The sequence below is a fragment of the Pygoscelis adeliae genome, unplaced genomic scaffold (assembly GCF_000699105.1).
Source record: "Pygoscelis adeliae isolate BGI_AS28 unplaced genomic scaffold, ASM69910v1 Scaffold27, whole genome shotgun sequence".
NCBI lineage: Eukaryota > Metazoa > Chordata > Aves > Sphenisciformes > Spheniscidae > Pygoscelis > Pygoscelis adeliae.
The window spans coordinates 2691019-2715779 of record NW_008825410.1 but is presented as its reverse complement, the minus strand read 5'-3'; the positions used below and the strand labels follow the sequence as shown (position 1 = coordinate 2715779).

The 24761-nt window shown below is 36.3% G+C and overlaps 1 protein-coding gene across 1 annotated transcript in view; it reads left to right on the top strand.

Annotated features, from left to right (window-relative positions):
• The window catches only part of AKAP9 (A kinase (PRKA) anchor protein 9), a 118657-nt gene that overhangs the window by 87159 nt on the left and 6737 nt on the right, over window positions 1-24761 (top strand). Inside the window, 19 exon segments of the mRNA XM_009330588.1 lie at window positions 2445-2564; window positions 5576-5752; window positions 5862-5966; window positions 6394-6546; window positions 6807-6986; window positions 10405-10526; window positions 10528-11479; window positions 12538-12684; window positions 13088-13591; window positions 14025-14088; window positions 14789-14907; window positions 15708-15899; window positions 16817-17005; window positions 17662-17806; window positions 18555-18774; window positions 19814-19964; window positions 20875-21543; window positions 23261-23463; window positions 24350-24458. Coding sequence (XP_009328863.1) covers window positions 2445-2564; window positions 5576-5752; window positions 5862-5966; window positions 6394-6546; window positions 6807-6986; window positions 10405-10526; window positions 10528-11479; window positions 12538-12684; window positions 13088-13591; window positions 14025-14088; window positions 14789-14907; window positions 15708-15899; window positions 16817-17005; window positions 17662-17806; window positions 18555-18774; window positions 19814-19964; window positions 20875-21543; window positions 23261-23463; window positions 24350-24458 — 4521 coding nt within the window.

Below are 24761 nucleotides of genomic sequence, written 5' to 3'. Positions count from 1 at the left end.
AAACATAAAGAAGCACACGATAGTAACAGTGTTAGAGGTTCCAGCCCAGGAATTTAATTAACATTTTAAAAGGTGAAAATTCGTTTGAGATGCTTGCTTAGGACTGCTCTGTATGTCTAAGTATAACTTAGTAGGCTTCTTAAATGTTTAAAATAATGGGAAACTTCTAAAATTAATGAGGAAACATAAATTTCTGTGACCTTCATTTTTAACAGTTTGTGGAATTTCCATGTTTTTCAATAAAGTCTGTTAGAATTAGTCTGAAGTCTGTGCAAGGTCCTGCACCTGGGTCGGGGCAATGCCCAGTATCAATATAGGCTGGGGAATTAAGTGTTTGAGAGCAGCCCTGCCGAGAAGGACTTGGGGGTACTGGTGGATGAAAAGCTGGACATGAGCCCGCAATGTGCGCTCGCAGCCCAGAAAGCCAATTGTATCCTGGGATGCATCAAAAGAAGCGTGGCCAGCAGGTGGAGGGAGGTGATTCTGCCCCTCTACTCTGCTCTGGGGAGACCCCACCTGGAGCATTGCGTCCAACTCTGGAGCCCTCAGCAGAAGACAGACATGGACCTGTTGGAGCGGGTCCAGAGGAGGGCTATGAAAATGATCAGGGGGATGGAACACCTCTGCTATGAAGAAAGGCTGAGAGAGTTGGGGTTGTTCAGCCTAGAGAAGAGAAGGCTTCGGGGAGACCTTATTGCAGCCTATCAGTACTTAAAGGGGACTTCTTAAAAAGATGGCGGCAAACTTTTTAGCAGGGCCTGTTGCAACAGGACAAGGGGGAATGGCTTTAAACTAAAGGGGGGTAGATTTAGACTAGATCTAAGGAGGAAGAAATGTTTTACGCTGAGGGTGGTGAAATACTGGCACAGGTTGTCCAGAGAGGTGGTGGATGCCCCATCCCTGGAAACATTCCAGGTCAGGTTGGACGGGGCTCTGAGCAACCTGATCTAGTTGAAGATGTCGCTGCCCACGGCAGGAAGGTTGGACTAGATGACCTTTAGAGGTCCCTTCCAACCCAAGCTATTCTACGATTCTATGAATTAAGTAGTCAGCTTTATTTGTACTTGGAAATTGAAAGAATAATTTCTCTAAGTTTCTTTTATAGTCTTCCTTCATAGTATCCAAGAATCTACCTCCAGATATTAAGCTACACCTTCCAGCCAGTTATATTATACGTAGTTTTGTCCCCATTCACAGTGGCAGCTGCCTCTATTGTACTCAACTTCTTCCTGCCTCAGACTGTCTCTGCAATTTTGTTTTAGACTCTACCCAATTTTCAGCAAACTCCATCTTCCCTGCCTCCTTCTTTTCCCATTTTATTCTTATTAAGTGTCCTATGCTGCTATTGGGAGAAAACTATTATTTCTGTGCCTTCTCAATTAACTCTAGCTGACAGCAGTAGGGTGGAATAATTTTTTACATAATAAATATAACACCCTGTGGCACCTTCTCTGCGTTATCTATTACTACCAGTATTAAAGGAGAGATCTTTCCAGATACTTCTTAGCACAAATAGATTTGCTTTATTTCATTTTCTACAGTTATAAGATTACTTTTCTCACTGAAACTAGTGTGTCATAATAGGACAAGGTTCAGAAGTAAAAATTCCTATTACAGGTCCCATAGTCATAAATGCATTACGGTTTGGGATTATCAATAGCATGAACTGGAGAGTTACAGACTACTGAGATGAGTAGCTGTTTGTAATAGCAGCATTAGAATTCTGCTAGCAGGTGAGGTTTTAAAATCTGCAACTTGTAAAGGTTGAGGTTTTTTTCTTGTTTCCTGAATTTTTGCAAAATATTTTGATGCTAAACAGAAGCATTCCTCTTTGTATCAGATACTTCAGCTAGTTTATTTTAATGCATCTTATAAGGTTTGTCTGCTTTACAAAGTGGCATTTAAAGGTGATGCTTCACTGGATGTGACCAGTTGCACATTATTTCTTATATAAAGATGTACTTCCCAAATGTCAGACTGGGATATTACAACTGAAACTGGTCAAAAGTAAAATTGAAATGCAAAATTCAAACAATTTAATTTTTTTTTTCTTCTGTTGGCTCCTCGTCAATATTAACATGGAGTTAATTTCTATTCTTAAGTTCTATTTATGCTACATATATCAAAGGCAAACATTAGGAAAGAAAAACATAAAATACTGGCTTACTACCATTTGGGAATAGAAGAAACAAAACTGTCATTTTTGTGAAATAATACTGGATGTATCTATGCTGTCCTAATTTTTCAATAAAAAAATGTGAAATTCATTGCCCTGAATGATGAAACAAGTTGTTGTTAATGGTAGCTGCAAGAGGTTCTGCTACCTTAAAAATACTGACATACTGTTACCAGCCTCACATTAACAGAAATAAGAAGTAATAATATGTTTAATTTAGATAGTTTTTAAATCAAATGGTGTGTCCACATAATTTCTTAACTTTCAGGAGCAAGCAATTGACCGAGAGCATGAGAGAGACGTATTCCAGCAAGAGATACAGAAACTGGAACAACAGCTTAAGATTCCACAGAGGAGTCAGCCTGTCAATGAACATCAAACCAGAGAGGTAACGCATTTATTACTTGTACTCAAGGAATATAAATGACAAGTTGGCAGCTGTTAAGATACTGTAATGAAGCTATTTTATGGTTTACCTAACCTGCATCCGTTTACAAGCCAGGAAAGTAAATCCCCTTAGATGAAGGGTAAGGTGTTGGGGGAAAGTGGTGAAACTGTGTTTTGGGGGTATTTTAGGCTGGTTGGTTGGTTGGTTTTAGCAGTAGACATATGGAGACTTCATAACTTTCAAAAAGGCTCTTTCATATAACTTAATTTAGAAAATCCACTGTTTTCAAAAGCCTGTGGAAACATTCAGGACTACTTTAGCAATTTCACATGTTCTTACTTTGTTTTGTGACATCCTGTTTATAGCACAGGTACACAACTGAAGAAATTGAGTTACCAAGGTTTAGCGCCTGAGATGTAGTAGCGCTCTCTGGGTACACTTGAATCTCTCCAGTGAAAGTCTGTCTCCACTGAAACAAATTTAGTGACTGTAGAACAGCAGCTCAAGGAAGTCACAGAAAACTCTTAGACCCAGCAAAAGCAAGAAAAGGGGCAGCAGTGCAAATGCTATATATTATGAAGCTTTTGCATGTTTTGTTTGATGACCTGTTAGTCAATTAAATTGCATTTTATTTTTTGTGGGTTTTCTTGTGTCCTGCTTTTTGAGCAAGGCTGATATTTTTGCATGATTTTCTTGCCTGATTTTCAGTATTAAAATGCCCCTTATTAGGTTGCACTGCGATTTTGAAGTCAAAGTTCTCACTAAGGTAGTTCAGTTGCTGTAATTAAATTCTTAAATATTAGCAATATTTAGTATTCTATGTTATATAGTTTAGGACCATAGTAATAGGACATAAGTTGGTATATATGAGATGTAAGTTGTCAAAATATTTATTTACTTACAATTCTCAGATTTAGAGGTGTATTTTATGGGGGTTTTTTATATATTTTAATACAAAGGTTTGTAAGAAATCTTAACAGTCAAAGTATTCAGTCAGTACTATGTGATATGGCTGTCATCAGCCTCTGTGAACAATGAATCTTCTGGAATTAGCTGGGTATATGTTAACCAACACATATGGAGCAATTCTGCATCTATTTCCTTCTATTGCAAAGTGTGTGCGCGCTCCTTTCCTGTTGACACGTTCCACAGATGGGGGAGACTTTTCAGCACGATTCGTTTTCCTGAATCCAGGATGTTCATTTTGAGTTCATTTCGTTATGTGTCTGTTTATAACTTGAGGCATGGGTAGTGTGTGAATTCATGGTTAAAATTCTCACATTTAAAAAAAAAAAAATTCTCCCAAGAAAAAAAATTCAAATTTGATAGCATAATAAAAATTGCCCTATTTTTCTGTACAGAATCTGTATGTAAAAATTGCCTTGATTTATATGCACATATACACATATATGTATACTCTTCAGTTGGCAGATATGCTACAATGGACATTTAAAGCATGCTGTAAAATTAAAGACATCTGTAACTGTGATTAAAATGTTGAGGTTTGTATTAGATGCTTTTAAATCAGAATTTTTTTAGTAGGTAGAAAGATAGGCAATAAGATAATGTCTGCAGGCACCACAGGTGTAGCAGCTATTTTAGTGCTGGGTGGTGTTGAATGTCATACGTTACAAATTATAGACAGAATTTTCAATAGGGTATTAGATTTACATTTAATTTTTATCAAATGAGGCACATAGTCTTACTATATAGTATATTTTGATGTCACAGTGTTACTTGGAGTATTTCATAAATATACATTTTATCATTATTTCTCATGCTTTTCTGAGATAGCTGCTTTATTTTTTCATAGTTGCACATTTTTTGAAATGCTCTTCTGCTTTGCATGAATGCCATGAGCATTTTCTGTTGATAACTTCATTTCTTTTTTACTGTTGTTTCAGCTTATGCTGTCAACTTATTCCAGGGAGGGTTGTCATAAAGAGTTTGCTCTAGACTTGATTTTTCTTTTTCCATTTCTCTCTCAGGACTTTTCTGTGGTCACTTCAGACTTTGATGTTACTCATGGATGGATAACGTCAATAATACCATCCTGTCAGCTTTATGTTCTGGTCCTCTTCTCTCCTATCTATTGAAATGCTTTGAGTCTTCTACCTTTTGGCTACATCGTAACTTCTTAATTGTAAATACTGAAATCAGTTTCTTGAGTGGGACAAACATTACTTCCCATGTCTCTTGCTCGATTGCTTAGTTTAACTCAGGTCTTAACTCTGTGCATCAGGCCTAATACCATGGATTTGTTACACATCTTTCTTACCTGTAATTTTGATTAATAATTTCTGAAATACTGCTAGAACTGGGATCATTCCCATCTCTGCTACTTCAGTTACTCTTTTAATATGTCGTTTCTGAGCTGCAAACATCTGATCTACTGAGATTCAGAATGCTTTATTTGGATGCTTTGTCCCCGGTAGAAAGTGAAATTATATCATCCATCACATCTGTTTGGTCCCATTTAACAAACCCAGCAAGAAAACAAAACTTCCTGTTTCTCGAGGTTGAAGTATAGCAATTCTCTTCAATGTTAAAGACCCAGTGAGTTTTAGGAGATGTCTGTATGTCACTAATCAACTCCTTAGATTTTTAGAACTGTGGTATTCCTCAAAGATGCAAATAGCATCTTGACCTTAGGGTCAAGACATTCCATCCGTAGATGTTAAAGGTATCGTTTTAGTGGGCTGCATAGGGATGCCATGCTACTTGCTTTTAACTGACTAGAGAGTCTGAAGGCTTCAGAAGGACAGGGTCAGTTCTAGAGAGTAGGTGATATAGCACCGAACATACAGCTTCTTAAAAAATGCTGTTTGCGTTTGTTGGATGTAGCACTACAGTATCCTAACTTTACATTCTGTTTCACCTAAAGAGTAGGAGTTCCGTTATGAGAAAAAGAGGGATATTTTTTCTCTGTCAAAAATGAGTGCTGTTGCTATTGCTAGCAAACCCTTCCAGTCTAGTACAGTATATTCATCTTCTTGCCATATTGTCACCAGGTTGAACAGTTAACAAATCATCTAAAAGAAAAAACGGACAAATGCAGTGAGCTTTTGCTCTCTAAGGAGCAACTTCAGAGAGATATACAAGAACGAAATGAAGAAATTGAGAAACTAGAATGCAGGATAAGAGAACTGGAACAAGCCTTAATCATCAGTGCGGACAACTTGCAAAAGGTATTGCTTGGTCTAAAATTATCATGTATTTACTACTTTCTTATTTTCTTAAGAGCAAAACAATATATCTTTTTAATTTGTTTATTATTAATATTATTTCTGTTTAAAGGTGGAGGAAAGGAAACAGTTTGGCACCATCATAGTAAAGGGAGAATTACCTCTTGAAGTACAACTGCAAGCTGAACGAGAAGCTGTGGACAGAAAGGAAAAGGAGGTAAAATACTTGTGAAATGTTTCATGTTTCTGCTGATATTTTGGTTTGTCGGTTTTTGCTTTCTGTTGAGTTTAGTGAACTACACAGATGAAATTTTTTAACGGATCGAGAGACAGCAGTCCAGATCCCTTTGAAATTCTCTTGTGAGCCATGATAATTGTTACTGTCTAAGTTAATGCTTATGACTTACAAGGGTGTTTCTGGGCAAAATTAATCCCAATTAAGAAAAACTTCATAGTGATTTCAGCTGATTTTTAGTGGGTTTTAAAATTCCATTCAATTTAAGGACTCAGAATGTCACTGAGTACACTTCTTTTGTTTCTGCAGACCAAGCCAGTTTACTGTAGATGTTGCACTTGCAAATTATGACATTTAATTTTTGGTATGACTGTCTACTCCTTTTCCACCACTTGTTTCGGAAACATAGGTCACGAACCTTGAGGAACAACTGGAGCAGTTTCGAGAGGAGCTAGAAAATAAAAATGAAGAAGTTCAACAATTGCACATGCAACTAGAAATTCAGCGAAAGGAGTCCACTACACACTTGCAAGAACTTGAACAAGAGAACAAATTATTTAAGGTAATTGTGTAACAGAGAAGCCTAGAGCTTTATTCTCCCTCCTCCCCAGAAATAAATTCTTGGAAACGAACAAGCTGCCACATGCTTTCTCAAGCACTCCGCAGTTCAACTTGCAAAAAACACTAAAAGGCTCATATAATTACTTCTTATTCCATGCAATTTGTTTATTTTAATTCCTATGCCTTAAATACTCATACAAGAATATGCAGAAAACGTTATGTACAACTGTAACATGGTTTTGGGTGGGTTTTTTTTGGTAGGATGAAATGGAAATACTGGGACTAGCTATCCAGAAATCTGAAGATGCCACCATAAAGGACCATCATTTAGTGGCTGGGAGGCTCGCTCGCATCATGCAAGAAAAGGAGCAGGAAATAGATCATCTTCATGAACAAATTGCAAAACTGCAACAGCAACTTGAAGTCACAACTGACAACAAAGTACATCCTTTTGAAATCTTTTTCAGAGTCCTACTTTGTGTTGCTAGCTGTTCAAAGAAAAAAAAAACCTGCTGCCCCCCCCAATTACATTATCTCCTATTGCTGCCTTAATTTAAAAATGCAAATGCTTCAGTTTCAAGCAATGCTTTAACGCTAATCCTTTTTTCCTCTTTTGTCTCGTTTTTTTATGAAGAATACTTTTTGCTTGCTTTTCTTTTTATTATTCTGCCTTACTTCTGCTTGAGTTTTTGTCTTAAGTTCTTCTTCATTCCTTATTCTTCTAGTACTTCCGAACATTTAATAGTATGTAGGTAGCTGAATTCAATCTCAACATTCATTCTACCATCTTCCCTACAATGACTTACTTTCAGTGTTATGTTTCAGTGACACCTGCTGGATCATGTTGGATTTTATAGGGTTTTTTTAGCAGTTGGAATTTTTGTGCTCCATGAGCCTGTGTAAATACTTTGTCATCATACCGATGTTGGCAACATCTTTAATCCTGTTTGAAGCATGGTGGATGTGCAAACAAAATTATGTGTGTTATTAGAAATGGAGAGCAAGAAAGAAAGAGGCAGATTCATCTTTCTTTTATTTACTGAGATTTAACACCTGTAGCTTTCTATTATTTTTCAATTATGTGTTTTTTATGATAATGAGCTTCATCATCTTCTGGTTTACTTCCATTTTATACAGATAAAACGCATTTGATTTCAACAGAAATACTACTTATTTTGCATTGATTTAAGTGGCAGCAGAAACAGGCCTTCAGTCTCACATTTTTTATAGAAAGAAAATTGGATTTTTTCAGTGGATGAATTCTGCATTCTAACCATTTTAAATGTGAAAATTTATTAGTCAAACTTTAACCCCAAAGCAAGTATTATTCAGTAAGGTAAGAACAGGATTTCTGTTACCACTCAGTAGCTGATTGAACATTTAGGGTAACATTCTACTAGGACATATTGAATCCACTAAAATAGAGCTCTGACCGAGCTGGATAATTTCACTGCAGTTTTATGTGCAAAATGTAGTTATAATGAACCTCAGTGAATAATGACAAAACTTTGAATTGGATTTAGGAAATTTGATTTAGGAAAGATCATACTTTAGGAATCCAGAACGGTTCTGCTTTATACAGTGACCACAGTAATATGGTTACATTTCTTGCCTTGAGAAAAATACCCAGGATTCAGGCATAATTCATTTTAACGATTGGTTCTTCTCCTGTTCTATGAAGTTTCATTTTCTTAATTTCATCCTCTTACTCAGTTATATTTTCCAGGACATTAAATAATTACTCTGCTTGATTATGAGATCAGTATTAAATATGAATAGATTGTTCTTAGGTTAATCCCTTTCCTACTCCCTTAGACATCTTCATCCCACTAAGTGCTTTTCTTTTAATTGCTGTATTTGCCTTCTCTGGTCCTTTATTCCATTATGTTATGAAGAACAGAAACTGTTATGCTGACTTGATAGCAATCACCAGGATCACTGTTCTTTTCTTCTGAACACCAATGACTTGTTCACATTTTATTTAGTGTTTTTGAACTTCCTCTAGTCTCCGTGGATTTTTAAAAATAAATTCTTAGTTGGCAAATCAGCCCCTCTAATTTATATGGTCACATTTCTCATTTATTTTTGTACATATTATACTTATTACAAAGTTGTCTTACTATTCTATTTAACTAACTAAACCTAATGAAGTATTGAGAGATAAAGGAAAAAGCTGGCTATTTTAGTAATGAATTTAGTCATCTTTCTTCTCTTCTGCATTTTTTTTCTTCTTCATATTTCTAAAAAGCCCTTTTAGACTTCTTACCTATTTTAGGTACCATAACTGATTTTATTTTATAGTATGTCTTTCCAAATATTCTTGACGGATTTACTTCTGCCTTTTTCATTTCCAATGTAGAAGTACTGTTCATTTCAGATCTCCAGACATTCCCTTAAGAAAATATATCCACTTTGTTTCTTAGACTTACTACTCATAATCTGGTCTGTCTTTATTTTGACTTTCTAAAGGGTTTTTTGTCATTCTTCTACAATCAAATGAGAATTTGCTCCCACTGCAATTCAACAAGTAGGTTTTTTAAATGAATTCCGTAAAACTTCCTCTATTGGACTCTGATAACTTGTCTTATTCTTCCTTTTGTGAAGACTTTTTTATTTATTAAATTTAGTGTTTGTTCCATTTTTTGCGTCTACTCATTTATTTCTTGTTAGAAGCTGATATAAGATGGCTTCTCTTTTCTGCATCATAAAGTCATCACCTTCGTATTTGCTCAGTTACATCATTTTATGAATTTCTTGGAATTTTGAGTCCCTTACACAGCCTGTAATTTTAAGTGTATTTAGAACTAATCTAGTAAAGTGTTATTCTCACTCTCTTCATGTCTTCACCAATCTCTTTGAATTTTGTTTGGATAGTCATATACATTTTAAAATAAATACTTCTATAATTTTGTCTCTCTTTACTTTCATTTAAACTATAGCACAAAGATGTAATTGTGCTCTGGGTCTATGGGTACTATTTGCCCTGCGTGTTTTTGTGCACATCTGCATATGCGTATGCACACACACATAAACAGACAAACACATATTTAGGTTTGTGATAGGAAATGTCAGAGTCAACTGATAGGCGTTTTCTGTGGTCTCAGCCTAAAAAGTATGTTATAACGGTATTTTTCAACACAATTAATTAAAGGTCTATTTGTATTTAAAATACATATCCATCTTAACTGGCTGTGTCCTATATAAATCTGTTTGACCATATGAATGAGTGGTGCTTTTGCATGAAGAGCACAGTATCTATATAATCTAACTGAACATATCTGACCTGTATATGGTAAGCTTGAGGAATTTTTTTTTTTTTAAAGGAAGTTCTTTATGTAATGTGATGCAGGAAAATTTATCTGTAAGTTTTAAGCTTCATAAATCTTGGTTCCTTGGAATTCTTTGAGTAAAAATAGTATATTAAACCTTGATTTCATAAGAAGACTGAATAGCAGACATGACCACTCCACTTGTTTCTGTTTTAATTTTCAATAAAACAGATGAGGCAGAGCTTTAGACCAAACTATTGGGAAAAAAGTATTGTGAACACTTAAACTTCAGTGTTTCATATCTCTGTGAATATTGCAAATGCTTTCACTTCATTTGATGCTTTCACACCTATTTTGCAGTTCATCAAGGTCACAGGCTACTTTGTCAGTCCTATGTGAAGATGTCCTGATTCTCATAAAGCTTTACGAGAGACATCCCATTAAGAAATTCAGTGGGGACATACTTTCTTTTACAAGATGTTTCAGTATTTGATTAAACTGTTGCTGTGAAGTCCAGGAGAAAAATTAGCTGAGGGTTTAATAGTTACCCACAATGAAGTTCTCTTCTTGTATTTTTTTTTTCCCCTCAGGTTATTGAAGAGCAAAATGAGCATATACGGGAGCTTGAAGCCCTGGTAGAATGTCTGAAAAGTGATCAAGAACGTGTGAAGAAAAAAAATTATGAGGAAGTAGAGCAGTTGAATTTTTTTTTAGGAACTGGCAAATATTGAACAAAAAGTACCTGCAGACATTGCTGCTTTTCAAGAAGATGCTGACAGTCTGAAACACACACTTGAAACAGTTCTGGCAGAAAAGGAAGCTTTGGAGAAGCAAGTAGAAAACATAAATGTAGAGGCATCTCGAACACAGAATGAGCTTGCGGAAACTAAGTTAAAAATGAACCAGCTAAAGGAAGAAATAAGTATGTTAAAAAAAGAGCATGAAAGAATAACCGAGAAACATAAGTGTGCATTGATGAAAGGTGATAGGGAAAAAACAGAAGATAGGAGCAACGGGAAAACTGAAAAAGTGGAAGAAGGCTTATGTGAGAAGGTAGAGTTGCTAGATCAGTCCCAGCTTAGGTCTCCAGATGAGAATACAAGAGTTGCCATTAGCAAGATGGAGGTACAACTACAGCAACTTCAGACATGCATTAAGGAAAAAGATTCAGAACTGTGCCGGTCCTACAATGAAATAAAAGTCCTGAAAGAGCAAGGCAAAGCTGAAAGAGAAACACTTAAAAAGAGGATATTGGAACTGGAAAAGACACTAGTGGAAAAAGTTGCTGCTGCTCTTGTGAGTCAGGTTCAGCTAAATGCAGTTCAAGAGCAAAGGAAATTAATGCAGGAAATTCAGGAAGCTTCTAAATGTGTGAAGGAAGCAAGCAAGAATGCCCAAACAGAGGATTTGAGTGATAGAACTGAAAATGAGATGGAATCTAAATTATCACTCTTAACACAGAGGCTTAGTGAGATGGAGAACCAACTGGCAATGGTAAATCATAACTTGGAGCTAGAAAAAGAAAATGTGGAAGTTGCACAAAAGGAAGCCCAAGTGAAAGAAGAGAGACTCTTAGAACTTCAGCAATTACTGGAAGAGGTTCAAGAAAAACACAAAGGAGAGATTCAGAAATACATTAAGCAAGAAGAAATGCAGACTTATCAGGTAATTAGATGCCATTTTCTTTTGGCTTGTTTTCACTAAAATGTGTTATTTTATGTAAACTGTAATGAATGAAACACTTCTTAATGAGACTAGTGATAGGAATATTTTGCTGTGTGAGGTAGACCTCCATTTCTCTATTATTCCTGAAGTTACAAAGAAGAGAAGGATGTTATTTTAGGTGAATCCCACTATCAGTTTCCATTTTGCATTAAAAACACTTTGCCTTTTCATGAATATAGGATGATTTTGAATTTTGGATATATACTTTCTTATTCTTACTTTGAATTGACATAGAATGGAGTGAATTACACTTTTACATGGCAGGGAGGTAGGGAGATAAAATTATAACAATTATCTAAGAGAGGGTTCAGAACGATAAGAGAGTCATAGCAATTTGTCTGTACAGGTTGGGGGGGGTGGTGGTGGTTATGTATGCTTTGATTTTGGTTTACTTTTTCTTGCTTTCCTGTCTTGATTCCAAAGATATTTCCCATCAGTAGTTTCTACCAGTATACATTTGTTCTGATTTCCATCCACCACTGGTTATGTTGCCTCTGAATTTAAAACCTTCAGTCAAAGTTGACTATGCTTGATAGCCCAAGCATGGGCTTGGTTGCTGAAACTCTTAAGTTCAGAGACATCATGGAACCCAGTGCTGGACCAGCAAAGGTTCTAAGACGTTTCATCCAAATGCAGGTTGAATGAATCTCTTATATGTCTTATAAATTTAATGATATTATCAGACTTCATTTCCTACTCTCTGTTAACCTTCCTGTGCTTTCTACGTGGTGTAGCCAATTTATGCTTGCCGTTCAGTAAACTGTAAGAAGACAGTCTTTCCTCCCACGCTTATCCAGTTTGTGGGAATTAATCTAGGAAAATGGTCTTTCAGTCTTAATTTTCTGAGGCTATGTTAATCCAAATAACATATATTTGTTTTCCCCTATGGTGTTTTCATTTGTGGCTTTTCTAAGTTGGTGTGAAAGTGATCAGTGCTGTTAATAGTCGATTCTTCATAAGATTCTTCACCATTTTCCGTATCTTGTGTTGCCATGTAGGTAGGAGCACAACTCATGGAAAGTCAAAAAGAAAATGTGCTTATTAATGAACTTGAATTAGAGCAAGTTAAAGAAGAGGCAGCTGCTGCTAAGGAAGAACTGAGCAGTTACAAAGAAAAGGCAGAAAAACTTCAGCAAGAACTAGCAGTAAGAACCAGATTGTTCCATATTGTATTTAAAGCAAATGATTATACAGGACTTATTGTGCAAATACGCGTGCTATTTTTTTTTTTTTAATCTTGTACTGAGAATGCCACTAAGAAAAACAGTCGCTCGCTACCTACTGTCAGTGGAATACAGCTGATGCTGTAGGCCAAATCTTCACTTGTTGCCAGAGTACATAGTTCTACAGTCCACTATAGTGCAACAGTGGATCTAGAGCTGTATTTCTTAGGAGATAATATTTGTTACCACGGGTCATAACTGCTTTAAAATAGGACTGAACTGAGCTCTAATGGTATAGAGGGTTGTTTGGGTTTTAGATATTTTTTTTTTTTTTTTTTTTTTAAGTATCTGGAGGGACTGCAATTCAGATTCTCCACATTTACAGGTAAAAGAAGCAAGTCTGATACATCTTCAGGAAGACCTGTGCAAAGTCAAAGAGAACCTAGTTCAAGCAGAAGAGAGGCTTGCAAGTTACGTGAGAAAGGACAAGGAAACGGCAAAAACTGCAAGCAAAAAAGATGCAGAAATACTGTGTGATTTGTCAAGCAGTGAGTCTACTCTAATTAGAAAAAGCTCATCATCGCAAACAGACAAGACTGTGGAAATCAACAGCTGTATGCAAACTTCACCAGTCCTTGTTAAAAATGCAGAAATCCAAACTGATTTGCAAAATGGATGTTCTTCAGAAGAGATTGCAGAGATCATAAGAGAATTTACTGAAAAAATCGACCAAATGCAAGAACTCCATGCTGCTGAAATCATGGACATGGAGACAAGGCATATCTCTGAATCTGAAGCATTAAAAAGAGAGAAGTTTGTTGCAGTGCAAGTATTGACTGAAGAATGTAATACTTTAAAGGAAGTCATAGAAACTCTACGAGCTAAAGAGGTATGTATCCTATTTTATATTAACTGAACTACTTTGGTTTGTGCTTTCGCTCCTGCTACAGAAATTTCCATTTAAAGTCTGTGAAGTGTGAACCACCACATGTTCAGTATAAAGCTTTTAAGTGTTCTAACGTTTCCACGGCCTAGGGAGAGATTGTGAACCCCTTCCTCAGCAATTTAAGTTTGGGAGTGTGCTCGACTATCAGATGCTTCCTTGTGCTACTGTCTTGGACCCGTCCTGCTCTGTGAAGTGGGGACTAAGTGTAGGTCACCCTATTGAATGCCATCTTTCTCATCTCCTTTTTGATCACTTTGATTGCAGGGGAAACTGAACAGAGAAGCTCATATCGTTTCCTGCTCCTTAGAATTGGTTTCCTTATTGTGAGTGGGTGTGGGGTGATTAAGGATTTGATTGTTCTCTTTTCTGAATATAGGGAATCCCAGTTTCTGGATTAGCACGTTCTCCACTGTATCAAGCTAGAGATGGAGGTTCTAGTGGTAAGAAATTTGTTTTTATAGATTTCAAACAGCATTATAAATTAAGTCTGCTTTTTTAATATTAAGTTTACCATTAAAGAGTTTGTGTTCTAAGAAATAAAACAGCTACTCCCCAGATCAAAGCAGACGCCTGTCGCACTAAGACAAGGTGCTGAGCATGCCATGTCTATTAATTTGCTAAGGAAGGAAGATGACTAGAGTGGAGATGGGTTGAGTCGAGGCATCAGATGCTAATGTTTTTCTTCCCACTGGAGTTCCTATATTCTTCTTACATATTACATTATCTTTTCAGCATAGCTTTATCATCTCTTGATAGAATTTAAAGCTACAGCTCCCTAGCAGTGGGAGATAATGTCAGGTACTGACTTCTCCAAGAGCAATAAAAATTATTAATATGATCTTTTTCATAGGCAAAAGCTAAGCATGTTAAGGGGGGGGGCATTTGGCAGAAGTGTTTGTGCAAGTAGTTGTTTCTCTTTTAGAACTAAACTAGGATTTTTGGTTTTTTTATTTTGTTTTGCTGTCACTGCTTTGAAACTGAGCAAGAAAAACTATAAAACAGGTAGTCTCCAGGCTTAGAATCAACTCTGGTGACATGCAACCACCTGTTACAACAACAGACAAAAATACTTTTTTGATGCTTGTTCTTCAAAGTTTCACAGTAATCCAGCTTTCATGTTTTTCTCTCCTTTTATTTTAGACTCCAGTTCAGACTGGAGTCAAGGAATGTATCTTGCTCAGACCCAGGGATCTGACATCATATCTGAAGGAATAGATGAAGGTGAAACTTCAACAGATTTACTTCCAAAAAAAATTAAGGTAAAATAGAACTGATCGTTTTTATTATGGAACAAGAGTGATACTACCAAAAGCTTAGATTAGCTGATGCTTGATTAGTGAAAAGAGAGCCATTTAGATAAGTTTTAAAGTGTCTGCTATTTTAATACATTTTAAAATACTTATGATAAATGATGTGCATTTTTGCATGTTAAATTAGGTTAAATATGAGTTTTGTAACTGTAGGCTTGTTCTTAATTATGATTATGAGAAATATAACTACTGTTAATTATAATTTATTGTAGTTATTGTGTATTAATGATAATGTTATGATCATCTATTACAGTTTTCTAGATTCTGTTATTATAGGTGTAATATAATATCTTGCTTATGAAAGTAAACAAATGTGTTTATTATAAACAGTGAGGGTATCATGCTTTTAATTACATTAAAAAAAAAAAAGGCAAGTCTTTTGCAACAAAGCCCTAGCTTAATAGTAATTTCAAAAAGTGAATTGCAAAGCTCACCTGGAAGCTTCCCAGGACTTTGTTTTTAAAATGTCAGTTTCCATCAGCAACCATTTTAAAATTTGAGTATTGATTTGACAGATGAACTTTGGGAATTTTCATTTGAAACTGAGGAAAAATACACCTATTTAGTAAGTTCCACTGTTTGGCAGATACAAAGAACTGGGTGACACTTCTGTCTTTGATATGAGGAAACATAGTTTCCTTATGCTGATCAATTTAGAAGCACCACTATTCAAATATGTATGAAATAAGATTATTATTATTGTTATTATTAGGACTGGCATTACTGATTTTTTCTTGTATTTATTGTAGGGTTTGCTGAAAGCAGTCCATCATGAAGGCATACAGGTGCTGTCTCTCACTGAATCTCCATATGGTGAAAGAGAGATACCACCTCTTAAGCAAGAGCCAGAATCTTGGCTTGAGGAAAGGAAAGCTTTTCTAAGCACCATTTCATCTTTGAAAGACCTAATTGCAAAAATGCAACTTCATAGAGAAGCTGAGGTATAAATAATATCATATAGTTCTATCTAAAAAAAAAAATAATTTATGATAACCTTATAAGGCACATTCACAATTCAGGTTTAAATGCTCTAAATATACTGCTACAAGGCAAAAGATTTCAAAAATATGCAGGAAAACTGTATGTCGCACTTTCTGGCAGTAAAATATACCTTAAATTACAGTTTGCATTTGTTCTTCTGTGCATCGATGGCTTTTGACTGTATAGGTCCACCTTTTAAAAATAATTCTATTTTGAAAGCATGTTTCCAGTAGCAGTTAAAGTAGATTTTTTTAATGTTGTTATTTATTGGTGTAGTAGAACTTGGATGCTATTAAAAAGATACTGTAGTGAGAGAAAAGAGGGGGAAAATTGTTCAAAATGTAACACAGTATTAATCAGTAATCTGTTAAAACTTATTAGGACTCACCTGTCTAATTATCCCAATTAGACTTCTAGGTATATGTTGGTAGTTTCTATTACTTCTGCATTTCCTTCAGCATGCGAAGTGGGGGGATTAACTTTATATCATTATAAGATTAAATCTTCTTCATACACAGTATCTGCACACTACCACATATCTCTGTGAGAGTCTAGGAACATACATGTAACATCCATAAAATTAAAAGGATGGTGTGATGCAGTAACATAAATAATAACTACACGGGGCTAAGTTTTCAGTTATAAAAAGCTAAATTGCTTCTATCTAAAACACAGGTAAGTTTAGCATTTATGCATGCAGAAGAAATCATAACATGTAGAATAAACACATCCATTTGTATGAATGAATGTTACGTAGCTATTGAGTAAGAAAGGCTCAATATTCCACTGAAAACACACACTTGATGTAAAATGATAATGACCATTCTTGATGTAATCTTTGAATTCTGCTGTTTAAATTGTTTTTATACCATTGTAGATTTATGCAAGTACTGAACCTCCTGAAGGTGTCTCAGACTGGCGAGGAGAACTTCTGCATGCTATTCAACAGCTTTTTGTGAGAGAACAAAATGTTCTTCTTGCTGTGTTTCAAACTGAACTTGCAGAACTGGGCACAAGAGATGCAGTGATATTGATGAATCAGTTAGAGCACAGACTACAAGAGCAGGTAATATAAAACATACTTTAGGCAAAGTGTGTTTGTCTACATTAGATTTTAATTTTGAATGTATAAACCCATTCAAAAATATATGTATTAATAGTAGTTTTGACAGTCTAAGGGTGAAAACAAAGTAAGACTTGTAGGAAGAAGAGGTATCTTTAAAAAGAAAAACATGTGGTGTGGGAAAGATTTTTGGGTGCACAAGCTATAGAAAAAATGCAGCCTTCAGAGATCAATTTGAATTAAACACAGTTGTCCTGAGCTTGATTTCATTAAGTTAATTAGAATTATGTTACACTGTCTAAGAGAAAAGGTAGCTTGTATATATGAAGCAAGTTGTAAGAAGAGGAAGTGATAAGGCTGCTATGGGACAGAGAGAGGTCAGTTATCTCCTCTGGAACATGAAAGGATTAGTGAGGAAAATTACAGTTTGCCATAAAACTGGTAGCTCTCTTGATTCTATAATTTTGATGCCTAGTAGAAAAAAAAAAAAAAAAAAAAGGCAGTTCTTCCCAATGTTATAATATTGACTTAATTATGACTTGATTGAAAATGTTTTGAATATATATGCGCTATGAATGTGTAAGTAAACGTAATATCCACACCATAGATATGCTAATAAAATCTGGAGTTTTACTTTTAAATGTTTCTAATGCTAATAGGCTACTAACCAGAGAGCAGCAATGGACTGTCTTCAGAATGCAGACAGAAATAGTTTGCTGATGGAGATTCAAGTATTACGTGCCCAGATGAACAGTAAGAAAAATAATCCAAAGAGAGAACAAGAGATTGATTCAAAAAGCCAAGGTGACTTCTGTGGTAATATACGTCTATTTCCAAATGCTTTCATGGCAGTGCTCGTAACATTGTAGGTGAAAAAATACTGACTTTCTTTGCTCTCTGATTTTGATACTCATGTTCTCAGCATGCATACTTTTCATCTTTTTCAATCTTATTGGACTAATTTTGCAAAAATTAAGATATAGTCTGTGTTCTTATGACTTGTATCAAATTGAAAGTGATACAAAGTTATTTCAGTTGCTGTAAAAATCGGGCTTGTATTTTAAGGTTATTTTCCATGTATGCGCTTCAGTGTTTAGGTTCAAAAGCTTTGAAATTATCTAAGTTGGATAGTCAGTCATAATGAGTAAACTAAGAAGCAATTAGAATGAACAACAAAAAGTTCAGAGAACAGGGATACTTTAAAATTAAGTAAATGCTCACTGTAGTGTTTTGTCACAAAAATTTGTTCACAACTATACGTACCTACCTAACTTCGATTATGTTAGTCATAATCCAAATGATACATATTGATATGGGTGCGCACATAGCCTTTTGAAGAGTTGAAGTGATTTCTTGGAAAGCGTGAAAGGTACTCCAGTATAAAAGGCATAAAGGTTTTGCTTTCACTCCACTATTGAAAGAATATATTATTTTAAAATATCACTCTTAGTGATAGCCTCATGGTCATTCCCTGTGCTAGGGGAAAATTTACCCGGATAGACAGTGTTGTTTGTTTACTAAGTAATTTCCATATTGATGGTACTCTTATTAGAAATGCTGGAGTATAATATGCAGCAGAAGCAGTCACAGATACTGGAGATGCAAGTGGAGCTCCGGAGTATGAAGGACAGAGCAGCTGAGCTTCAGGAACAGCTGAATTCAGAGAGAATGATGGGTGCTGAGCTGAAGAATGAACTTGCGCAAGCCAAACTAGAGCTTGAAACAACCCTTAAAGCACAGCACAAGCACTTCAAGGACCTAGAAACCATCAGGTGCGGCTTTCAGTGCCAAACTTTCTGTGTTGACAGTGAAGATGATCTTTTCTATGTTGTCTCAAATTGTAATACTGATATTATTAAGGAAATTGATCGCATGTAATGTAAATGCTTCTCAATTTTTCTGTAAAACATACCTGACAAAAAATAGACTTCTGTTCCTTTTGACAAAAAATGTAATTCTGTAGATTAAGATCTGATTCATAGTTTGATTTAATGATTTATTAACATCAAGTTTCTTTTTAAATTTTGACACATTAGACTACTGTATACAAGCTAATACGTATACCATATTTATTAAAGGTTTTTCTGCTTCCAAAACTGAATGTGGAGAAAAAAATTACAGAGTTAAGATGACTTTGCAAGTGCTTCCATATGAAATTCTGTAACTTCTAAGTGCTCCTTTGGCATGATCAACGGCAGGGGTAACAGGCCAAATATTTGGCAGTCACGAAAGCCATTGTTATTTATGCCTTTACCAGATGGATGATGCCCACAGCATCTTAATGTTCAGCTCAGAGATAACAAATTAAGACAGAGTTTAAGTTGGTATTACTTTATAGATTACCTTACAGCCTTTACAGACCATCAGGAGCAAGATTCTTTTGCAGATTGATGCAAAATTGATTTGCAAAAAAATGAAAATTCAGGGCATAGATTCCGGCCCCCCCAGATAGATTTTATTTATATTTTTATTTTTCCCCTTTGAGATACATGGCAGCAAGATGCATTTTCCCTGCATTCTTTCAGATTTTGGCCAGTGACTGGATTAAGTTGAACACTAGCTGTCTCTGATCCACCAATTAATAAAAAATGGCAGCTACAAAGTTAGCAGGATGGACACACTTTCTGTCATTTTTGAGCTATGCAACTCTTATTGAGTTAGGCTTGTTTTTCTAAATAGGCTTTTCACTGTGACTCTACTACACGAGCAGTGTTTTCAGTGCACAAGATGGAATAAATATCGAGTAACTGATGTTACTGTAATAGGATTAGAGCCATTGTCTAATCTAAAGGTTGCCCATTTCTCTTTTAGGACTGAAGTTAAAGAAAAAGCAGCTGAGCTAGATATTCTCAAGGATACAATGGCCAGCGAACAGAAAAAATCAAGAGAAGTACAGTGGGCTTTCGAAAAGGAAAAAGCTAAAATGGAACGCAGTGAGGAAAGAGGAAGAGAAGAGCTTGAGGTATTCCATAATCCCAAATGGCCTGGAACATCAAGGAGCACACAAATATTCTTTGGTTAACATCTCATCTCGGCTTACATTTTTGTCCAGTGTGCGGTCCATGTTCTGCTGTCAACAGCAGTATTATATTATCTAAAGCTGAAGAAAGATGTATAGAAGCTGTGTGGCAAAGAAAGAAAAAGGCCTGATCCAAATTCCATTTAAATCAATAGGAATTTTACAACTGCGCTTTTCAGGGCCAAGATGAAAAGATTCTACTTTGTATAATAGCCTTCAGATATTCAGGGGGACAGGACACTGCTAACATGGCTACACCTACCCCCCACCGCAACCTAACTCATAAAAGATAGTATTTAAGAATACTGTTTAAGGAGTGATACCATTTGTCTCCATTTTAAGAGTCAGCAGTTTCACCTCATGAAAACCAAACTAGGGAGTTTACTTTAGGAGAAAATGCATTAGTAGCTTCCTTGGTACCTCTGCAGTATCTGATATAGTGAGGGAGAGAGCAGGTATCCTAGTACAAGTATCAAGACAAAAAAGCGATCACTTTAACAGCACAGATTTACTTACATCTTGAAATCTTAACTTGCAAAATCACTTCCACAGTTTTAGAAAGTAAAAGCAGCTAGTTATCTTCAACTTCAGAACTACAGCTGTTTGTATCTCATTAAAAGGTATATGTTACAAATATTCTTTTATGAGATGATCTGATTTTAGAATACAGACACCTGTAATACATTTTAGTATCAGATGCAACTGCAGCATTCAGAGTATTGTCACATTAATTGTGAATAGCAAAACCTGTTAAAAGCGACATGTGTAAAGGTAGCATATTTGCAATTTGCAGAAGATAATGGAAAGTATATACAAATGGGTTTAATCCTTTTCTTCTGTTTTCTTCTGGAAGGATTTAAAATTTTCACTTGAAGATCAAAAACAAAAGAACTTAGAGTTAACTAAACTTTTGGAGCAAGAGAAACAGCTGTCAAATGATCTGCAACAGAAAATTGAATCCCAAGAAGCACTCAGTGCTGCCCAGCTGTCACGTGAACGAGGCCGTAATTCTGAGTTGCAGGTGCTTCTTGAATCAGAGAAGGTTCGAGCTCTTGAAATAAGCAGTGCCCTAGAAAGGGAAAAAGAGCTATGTGCTCAGCTTCAAAGTGCTGAAGATAAGGGGCAAGCTGGAACACCTAATCCATCTGAGGAATTACTTAAAGAGCTACAGAAACAAATGGATGAAAAGCATGACCGTATAGTGGAGTTAGTAAGTGAGATGGAGAAGTATAAACTGGAATCTGTGCAAGTGAGACAGCAAATGGAAAAAGAAAGGCAGATCCAGAGGAAAGCATTACAAGCAGAACAAGATGCTAACATAATAGCACAGAAGAAACTCCATGAACTGGAGTCCAAAGTAGAAGACCTTCAGTGGCAACTTGGAGAAAAGAAGCAAGAAGTTCATAAATTAGGGAATGAAACAAAGAAGTTGCAGGAAATAATCCAAGAACTACAGAAAAAAGAGCAGGAGAACGAAGGAAGAAAGGAAGCTGAAAGGACACTAAGCCACAATCCAAATGAGGTACAGTAGGACTGAGAGCAATGTGTGATACTGAGCTGTGCAATTTAGCTTTTAATTCTTTTGTTCAATTAGCATTGTGTGTCACTGTGCCTTTACTCAATCTAGAAAATAGTCTGCAGATCACAGAATAAGGGCACCAGAGAAAGGGAAAGGGAAAGCATTCCAGTTTTGCTACCTAAAACTATTCACATGCATCCTCTGAGAATGAAGCTGTAGAGGTGTGTAAGGAAGAGTGTGAGCAGGAGAAATGGATCTGAATGTATACACACACTTTGTGTCTCAGTATAGGAGAAGAATATTCCCTGCACCCAGTCGCAGGAATGAGCTATTCCTACTCAGGAATGCTCCAGCTCAGCGCTCTTAATCTTTAGTTCATAAACCACAAGTGGTCTTTGAAACATTTAGAAGTGATATCCCAACAACTTCAATAATTAAATGAGTAAGTAATCAAACAAGCATATACATGAATATGTATACAGGTGAAAAATTAATTTAAGAATTTAACCTAATTTTTAGATGAATGAAAGTTGGAACCACTGTTGCCTGTAAATTTTTCTCTCTCATAAAAGGTTTGGAAAGTTTTAAAATTATTTTTAAATTACTTCTAAAACTCTTCTGAAACTTCCCTGTAAGAGATAAATGTTGCTGCATGAGTGATTTTTGGGTAGGCCCAGAGAGGGTTGACAGGAGAGTTGCCTCTTTGCTGACCATGTTTTTGCCCATCCTGCCATCATTCCATGCTTTTTGGCAGCTGTCTGTCTGTGGAGCCAGGAAGGAAATTTTTCTCTTCATCTGATTTGGCTACTGGTTTTAATCTTCTGAAGCATTGGAAACTACCCACAGCTAGAGGCAGGATGTTGAGTGTATTGATAACTGTGATAGCATCAGCCTTCCTGCCACGCTCAGTTTGTGCACCTTGCTCTTCTGCTCAGAAGTAACTGCCAGCACTGCGGTCAATGAAGAATCTTCCCTTGGATCAGGTTGGCAGTGGCTGTTGGGGCTTTTTCCCCTCGGCAGCAGATGGTATGATCTGCTTTCCAGGATCTGCCTAGAGTTTCAAATAATTAATGTCCTGCTGCTTCCTGGGACATTTGCAACACCCTGCTTTTTTTCATTGGTACCGCACTGTGGTCAAAAAACCAAAGGCACATCCGTAGACTCAGGTGTCCTTGGGAGGGCTAGCAGTTCTGCCATGGCCAGTGTTGGGGGGTGTTAGTGAGGCTGAGGAGCACATGTTCAGTGCGTTGCTTCACTTGTGGTAGCATCAGTGGTATCGTTGCTTGTGACTGTGAACTGACCTCCATGACCACGGTGGGCTTTTCCAGTCCTGCTCCTCTGACTATGAATTGGTCACCCAAACACATGGGCACAGTTCCCCAAATTCCATGCACAACTGGTAAAGGAGCTGCTGGTGGAAGAAACAGAAAGGCCTGATGGCTTCCTGCCGGCTGAGTTTGTTGAATGGGTTCACACTGTAGCTGTATGATTGCTAGATCTTAGTCAAGAGAGGCATCACACTATACCGTTCACAAATAATAGTTTAGTGGTACACTACAACAGTAGTGTAGTCACACCCAACTCTTTTCTGTGTCAGAATTGTTTGTTCTTCAGTTTCTGGGTGTGTTTCAGAATCAAATGTTTCCATTTTAAAGCACTGGACCACATGCATTTTTTTTATATATATATATTAAAAAAAAAAACCCATATTTATGTACAGACTACCTGGGATACACCCAATGACAGAACAAGAAATTGGGTTCTCCAGCAAAAAATGGACGGAGCTGAGACAAGTGAATCAACCTACCCCACGCTCACGGGAGGAGATCTCTCTGCTGCTACTGAAATTCTGGAAAATGTCAGACAAAAGCTGCAAAACGCATCTCCAAAGCTGAAGCAGTTGGCTCGGAAAGCTGCTAGCAGGTTAGACCAGCCTTCAGCTACTTGGTTTTGTTAATAGCAACAAGCAAGCGAATATGTTGGGTTTTAATCATAATTCACAGACTGTGGGCCTAACTGATTTTGGGGTTGTTCTAGTTTTATAGTATATGCCATTACTTGGGATATACTGATGTAAGACAGGATCACAGAGTATCAAGTGCTGCTCTAAATCTTACATGTTTAATAGGGTCCTTTATAAGTTACAGCAAAATGTCTTTTTATCTCTGAAAAGTGATAAGGTTTGTTTGGGTATGGTGTAGGTAGATCACTTTAAAACAATTTAGTAATGGAAGAATTCACTGTGTAAGGGGACAAATACAGGGATTATTGCTATGGATCATCCCCCTTGCTTTCCCCAGAAAAAAATTAATATTTTATGATCAAGTGAAACTGATCTTGATTCTTATTTTCTCGGGTTACTATCTCCTTAAGAAAAAAAAAACCATGGTATCAGGTCCATGGGAGGTTTGAATCTGTTTTTATTTTGCTGTGATGGTGATTTAATATTAAACATTCAGCCTGAAACATTTAGGCAAAGCAGAATGCATTATATCTTGAAAATAACCAGAGATTTTGCTCACACAGATTCAAGAAATTTGTGGGAAGCAGGACCACATTTTTAAATGTGCTTCATGTAGAACATCCTTTTCTCAAAATTAGTGGAAACTGTTCTGTGCAAATTCTTTATAAAATCAAGCCAATTTCATTTAGAGTCACTGAGCAGTCTTGAAAATGTTGCCGTGTCTCCAGTAACTCTGCTGAAGTGACTTGCTGAAGTCCCAGTGTGTATGGGTCGATGGAAAGTCCTATCAGGCTGGCTCGTGGTGTCAGACTGTACCTGCTGTTGAAACTGTCACTTTTGTTTCAGATTACAGTTTGAAACAGCAGACGATCAAGACTTCATTGCAATACAAAATGCTATTGAAGAAGTTATTTCAGAGCTGCAAAAACTGCCCGGATTGTCCTATCTGGAAGAGGTGAGCGTGCAATGTCCTAACTTTGGTGGGAGAGTTTGGATGATGAGCTGTGAGCAGAAACCAGCAAAGGAGTTGTTATGTCTGTACTTATCCAGGTCTGTACTTTATAGAGGCAAAACTGCTCTAGTGAGTGTTCTGATTTGGAGTTGGTGAAGTGTAAAAACCCCTTTCCTTTTATTTTTTTCAATTTTAATTGCCTTAAAAGTGAATTTTCAACTTTCAAATTAAAACTTTCCCCGTTTAATTATAAATTTTTGAATCTCATGGCTTTTTCTTTAAGAAAAGGTGTTTTCCTTTCAGCAG